The sequence below is a fragment of the Thunnus albacares genome, chromosome 11 (assembly GCF_914725855.1).
Source record: "Thunnus albacares chromosome 11, fThuAlb1.1, whole genome shotgun sequence".
In the NCBI taxonomy this organism is placed as follows: domain Eukaryota; kingdom Metazoa; phylum Chordata; class Actinopteri; order Scombriformes; family Scombridae; genus Thunnus; species Thunnus albacares.
The window spans coordinates 8,049,591-8,056,616 of NC_058116.1; the positions used below are offsets into that span (position 1 = coordinate 8,049,591).

Below are 7,026 nucleotides of genomic sequence, written 5' to 3' on the forward strand. Positions count from 1 at the left end.
CCCCCACAGAGCTGCTAGCCTTGCCGTGGACTCTTAATTTTTTTTAAAAATCTGTTATAAAATATTATGTCTGTAGTTTTCTAATACCATGAAGTGACAGTGCCAGGCCATTATAGGCCTATCATTATATCTGTTCCTGCCTGACGAGAAGCCAGGAGGGGGTTTAAGCACAAAGCGCCACAGGGGAAACACACACCTGAGACACGACAATACCTCACCACTAATCTGTGCTGTCAAACATACACAAGGCACAGATGCACACAGATATACAAACACGGGCATAGGGAGGTGGTGACAGTCTTTCTCCCTACAGCCTGGAGCCTTGTACACTCATTTTCTCACTTACACATATGCACATGGACACGTATGCACAAAATGATATGAATAACAAGAGGAGAGGGTGGGAGGCAACTAATGAAAGACTGAAGGAGGGATACAGCAGTACGGGATGAGGGGTGGAGAAGAAAGGGATGTTTGATCATTTGACGTAAGATGCTAGAGAGAGGCAGAGAGAAATACACTTTACTTCTCTGTGACTGGAGCAAATGAGATTTGTGGCAAAGTGAGTATTATGTGTGATACAACTAAGAAGTAGAAAGATCTTCAAAGTCAGAAAAACAGTGCACAACTCTCCTATCTCTACTTGTAAGATCTGAGGAGCTTTTTTGTTTTTCATTTAGTTAATGAACAGATTAAGCCTTCTATCTATCAGTGCACATAGTCATTTTATTGATTTGCTACTAATTCATTTGCTGCAATTCAAGGATCCTTTAATAAATACCTTACATGTGCGTGTGAAAAGGTGGTGATGTTTTGGATTGATTGAATTCATAAAGAAAAATCGGTCAAAAAGCATTTTTATGTGATCAGCAAAGACCTTCAACTGTGACAGTGTGATAATCAGATTTGTTACCACACCAGGAATCTTTTTGTTGGCCCTTTTTTCACACAGTTAAATGTCTTTTTGGATTAAAATGAAACATGAGAGATGTAAAGGTTGCTAGCAGGCTGGTGGCAGCTTACAGGGAGTGTTGGTCCACATGTCCACGTGATGAGCAGAGCTCAGGCCCTAACCTGATTAGGACCAAGCCAAGACCCACTCAATTAATAGGACCAATTGACTCGTGCAGTCCCACACAGCTGCTGCCTCTTCTAGGGAGCACAGCGGCAAATAACCATTGATTGAACTATGCATGACGTTTACAGTGAGTCTTCAGAGAACTCATTCTTTCCATCCTCTCATTTTTCTTCCAAAACATAATTTCCACATATTAACAAATTCGAAATAATGAGTTTAACGAGAGCCTCATGAATCTACAGATAAGAAAATGATGACAAATAAACATAAAAGCAAGGGAAGTTTAGCCATTTGATATATTTTCTATTCACAGGTATTGTGTACTATACGTGTGTTTGCATGTGTTTATGTGTTCTTTTTTCTCCTGAGCCGTTGGCTAAAACATTTGTCATGAGAGGGGGTCTATAAAAAATAACATTTCTCCAAGTTAATGATTCAGAAGCTGTCTAACTGCAGTGTGATGCAGCAATCCAGGTCCCCATTTAAGGTGAGTGTGTGCGCATGTGTGTGTGTGTGTGTGTAAATCTGATTGTGGGTTTGCTCTTGTCAACAAGCATACGCACCTTTCATAGGTCACTCTGTGTAAGAGCATCGGCAGCACATCTGTCAAATGACTGTCAAGCGCACAAGAATTGCCTACTGTACCTAATACAAATCCCTGCTGTAATCTCACTCTAACCGTGAAATAGTACCACTCTGACATCTGACTTGGGTCTTTGTGAGGGTGTTGAACAGATTAGTTTAATATGTGGGAGGTTTCAGGTAGGGTTTCTTTAGCTTCTGTGTAAAAATTCAATGTTTCTGCTATCAGTTAAACTCACTCTCATCAAATTATTATTATTGCTGTATATTATCACACTTACATGTCCAAGCCTTTGAGCATTTTTTGAAACTGATTATTTCTTTAATATATTGGCAAGGTCTCTATCAAGCAATCAGTGACTTTGTGGGAGCTTGTAAAACTCAGAATGCAGTCTCTTTCATTTTATTTTTTAACTGTACGATGCCGATTTTGTCCTGCACCTGTACCCAACCGAGTTAGGATGTGAACACCCTCTCTACTTAGCTGTCAACGCTGGGTGAGAGCAAGTGCAGAAAACCGTGCAACGAGTGTTGGTATAGGAGTCAGTGGACATGAGTCAGAGTTGCACACGCAGCTGTGAGTCTGTAATTGTGAGTCTCATTTGATGGTAGCATATTTTGAAACCAGGTTTTTTTTTCTGCATCTCCAAGTGTATTGCAGGTTTTGCCAGATTCAGCATTCAGTCAAGTGAGACACATTAAACAATGGAGCAGCCACACAATGTGGCCAATAGTCTTCAACAACGGAGAAAAAGAAATGCTTTCAGGTGCTTCTGGCAGTGATGAGTGGCTTTTTAAAGTAATGACTGACATTCAGTTCATGTCACAACAAAAGGCCTTCACACAGAAACGCACACACACACGCACACACACAGCTGTATTCACCAGCACATAAAGCTTTCATAACCTCAACAGACAGGCACATAACGGTCCTCCATTCTTGCTCAAGTGTCTTATTCAGTGATGTTACACCATTTAAAAACTCATAGCTGCATGTGCCACCGTGAGACCTGTAATGGATTTATAATTAGCTAACAGAAATCCCCCGTCTACCATCAGAATAGCTACTAACACTCTCGCATCTCACCATCCTGTACACACTTCCTCCCACCCCGCCCCCACATCCTCCTCCTCCAACCCCCAACCCCCACCCCCATGCCCCCAACCCCCTCCTCTGACAAGCAGAAAGGCCACGATGAATTCTTGTCATCCATAGGACTTAATTACAATGACTGCACATGTGCTGCTGGAGATGTGTAATTATCAGCAACTCTGCAAATGGAAGGCCTGTGTTTTAGCCACTCAAAGAAAAATCGCAAAGGTTTAGACCGCTTCTTTGAATGATGAGGTCTAATCTACAGAGCAGAACATGGAAATGAATAGGAAGATTTCTGTTCTCCTGTTTGATTTGCTTGTCATCACATGTGAGGACCGTGTGTGTATGTCTGTGCACCATATGTGTGCTTTTTAATGCAGTCTATGTGATTATGTTTGAGACATGAGGAAAAAGTAGTAGAGTCTTTATATATCACACATAACAGTAGAGATGAGTGGGAAGATAAAGGACAATACAGCACAGAGATGCTATTCGTTCCTTTTTTTGTCCTCACAGTTACTCTGTATACTAAGAGGAAGGACTAACAACTCGCAGAGGAGAGGAGAGGAGAGGAGACTTGGAAAAACCTTGAGTGTGATCAGAATCTGTCTTTAAGAGACTTGCTGCATGGTCGAATCATCTTTGCTACCATACTGTCACACATAACTGGTTTAGGGGAGACACTGGCTCCCCCCACTTGCAGACTCACACAAACTCCTATCACCCTGAATAATCAACACAGGAGGAGAGACAAACAGCCCAAGCGCAATATAAGCATTTCTCACCCGCCCACCTACCCAGCATGGGCCCAAACACACACGGGCTGCTCATCGCATCTGTTCGCAAGACACCCTTGCCAACAAAAAAAAAAAAGGTCTGTTCATCCTCCTCTCTTGAGCATCATTTCAACTGCTGCTGTTTAAATAGCCTAGAGATCAAAATAGAACAGGGTTTGTTCATGCTCATCAGGGAAGTGAACTCACAAAATGAATTGTAACCTTTCTGGCAAGACCGGTTGACTAAAACAGAGAATACAGAGTGAAGCCTGGACATGTGCCCAAGACATAATGGTGAACGGCCACAATGGGGCACAATGGAAATGAAAGCAATCTAGTCATAAAGCTATAACAGTAGGATGCATCACAGCTGCCCTGAAATTCAAGAAGGAGGCTTTAATTACATGCATCTACACTATGACCACTGGCTGTTATCAAAACACTGCCATCGCATGGACTATAAAACCACAATACTGAGACCAGCAAACTCTTTATGAATGCATCATGTATTTGCAGAAGTCAACACTAATTATTTTCCTTTGTGCTTTGTTTGTAGCTCATAGTGTGAAAGTGCAGCTTGACCTCTTCTTGTACAGACAGGTGAAGTCCATCTTCTAAGAAAAAATGGCCTTTTCACAGAGGACATCACTTTGTTCATCAACATATTGCAGAAATGAGACCTTTAGTTTATTAGACAGAGTGAAAAGGTAAATTATCAAACTTTTAACAGGCTTTCTATTGTGTGTGTTTAACCGCGTGAAGCATCCTTCAAAGTATATTGTGTGATTGCTATTCTTCTCTGTTAAAAGAGATCATCAGAGAGCTGTTTGTTTGTTACTCACGGGTGCCATCGAAACGGGTGGCGATGGTGTCCAGGAAGGTGTTTTGTGGGGCCAGCAGCCCTCTCATCACCGGCATCCTGCTCCGGGTCGACTGGGTCCTCCTGCCTCGGCGCCCTGGGGCAGCGCTTGACTCCTGCTCAGACCCGAAACTAGGCAGGAAGCGAGAGGTGCCCGGTGCGCATCCCAGCCCCTGGAGAAGCGCACCGATCCGAGATACGCGCGGTGACTCCACCTTGGCACCGCGGGGGTTGTGACCATAATCAACTCAGCAAAGAGCGAGCATTAACCGTGGGATGCACCTGTGCACCTTCCAACGGGGGGGGAAATCAAATGAAGACGCCAGTGTTTATACGCAAAAGCAAGAGCGCAGCACAGAGATGGGTATGGATGGATGGACTGCAAGTTTTGGTGCTGATGGTGCGTGGAGTGAATCTTATAGCAGCAAGCTCCTCCTCAGCTCTCTCTCTCTCTCTCTCTCTCTCTCTCTCTCTCTCTCTCTCTCTCTCTCTCTCTCTGTCGTTGCTTGGTTATCTCGGCACAGCTGAGAGCAGCAGTCACACGACGCCTTTCAGGTCTTGCCAAGCTGCGGTCTTGTTTCAAAGTGGAGGTGGGAGACAACAAAGAGATGCTGCTTTTGGAAGCCAGTGGCCTTTACCCCTGATCTGGACCGCCCTGTGTAAAGTAGACCCAATAGTACGTTGGGAAAGAGAGTTCTCAATCACGTTTACATGAGGCAAAAGTAGCGTTTTTAAACATATAATTACAGTCTTATCAATAAACACAGCACCTCACTGCATGTTTAAGTGTCTCAACTCAGTCTCTAGAGATACATTTGTATTGAATTAACCAAGCTTTTTAGACTGAGAAGGTGAAGTATAGGATTTTATTACTGTAGATGTCCAACGATGAGATGGGCTTCTCCAGCCGCTGCTTTCCTCTCCTCAGGACCACATGGCTGCTGCATCTGGAGAGACAGAGAAGCGGTTCAGACCTCATTGCACGGTGCGGTTCTGCCATCTGCTGGTTGACAAGAGCAAGTTTAAACTCGATATATTGAATTTAGGTTTGTTATCATTTTTACTCATTTTTAAGCGCTATAACGTACAATGTTCTTGAGATTAACTATTTATTGTCTGTTGTCGTTTCAATACATCAAACGTGGAATAAAATAGGTATATTATCTCTTTCAAGACTAGGATATAAAAACCGACAAGACATTTAACAAAACATCAAAGCAAAACATAAAAACATCTGAAGTGTAGCCTATGGGTGCATCAAAACCCTCAGGGCCCCAAACACCCATAAAGGGGCCCTAAATCAGGTTCATTGCATGTGTTATGGTCTTGGTAATTTGATTAACTGCAATTTGCACCACTGTAAAATACAATATATAACAACTAACGCAAGTCCTGCATTATTAGCTCAACTTGTAATCCTGTACAGAAGGACACTGCGTCAAATCTAGCTTTAAGGCCTTTAGTTTGTATGTGCTCGCTTGGTAAGTTGTGTTAAATCAAATTACCACAAACTAACTGACACACAGAAACCCAGGGGCCAGGTTGCCTATAATGTATTCCAACATAAAAGGACTGGTTGGTCTCTGGGTCTCGTATAATGAAGCTGCATGTGTAGTTAAATGGGAACTTGGTGGTGACAGGGTAGTAGTGCACAGAGGCCAGTAGGTGTAGGTCGCTTGATAATCAGATTGGATTGCCTTTTCTTTCCCCCCACTATAGAATATGTATTTAAATAAGTTTAACACAGGCAACTGTGTAAAACTATCATCTTAACATAAAATTTTGTAGAGGCTGTATTGCAAATTCTAACTGCAAGAACAGATCAGAAGCTGAATATAACAAACCACAAAACACTCATGGACATATTACATTTAAAAGTGTTTATCAAAATATATCATTGCATATATCAAATATCTATGGGATTCAAAAAATGCTTTTATACAACATTCCCTATCAAGGTACCTATTTAAGCTAATTACTCAACCTAAAACTAAACCAAGGATGGAAAACTTCCAACAACCAATCACCAGACCTTTGCACAGGTTATAATTATGAATCACACATGACTGAAAGGCTGACTTGACTATTATTATTATAAATGTGAAACAGAGGAATTCTAGATTAGTTGTGTTGGCAACACGATAACAAACTTCAGCAACCATGTGGGTAATAAAACAAACATTCATTAAGGCAAACAACAACAAATTTTACCCATTAGAAGCAACACAACCACAAACAACATGCAAGCAGAGAGAGGAGGGGTGTGTTTCACCGATGTGATTGTTGTCTTGCATGGTGGCAAGTGTTCAATAATCACTTAGTTTCCCATTCAATTTAAGGTCCTTCACCATTATATTTGGGTAAGTGTCCACTTCTCCTGCTTGTTTCATTTGAATGACATCACTAAATTTCTATGGTTTCATCGGCATGAAGAAGTTCTTCACAATTTTTTTAACCCTAAAGTCCTTATCATTCACAGTTTCACAGTGGCATGAAACTGCTAATCCAACAAAGTCTACTTAACCTGGCTTCCCTCTGATAGATTTCACATAATTAGTGCAATACCATCTTTGAATACATTGCAATTTAGAGGAGAGCTGTTCCACAGGGCTAATTTGAAAGAACCAATTGAAAA

General features: G+C 41.8%; 1 protein-coding gene across 1 annotated transcript in view; it reads right to left on the reverse strand.

Moving 5' to 3' along the window:
* Nucleotides 1–4,825, reverse strand: part of kcnh3 (potassium voltage-gated channel, subfamily H (eag-related), member 3) — a 133,831-nt gene extending 129,006 nt beyond the window's left edge. Inside the window, exon 1 of the mRNA XM_044365413.1 lies at nt 4,375–4,825. Within this exon, the coding sequence (XP_044221348.1) occupies nt 4,375–4,450 (76 nt within the window). The 5' untranslated portion in view covers nt 4,451–4,825. The remainder of the gene's footprint in view (nt 1–4,374) is intronic.
* Between the last annotated feature and the right edge of the window lie 2,201 nt (nt 4,826–7,026).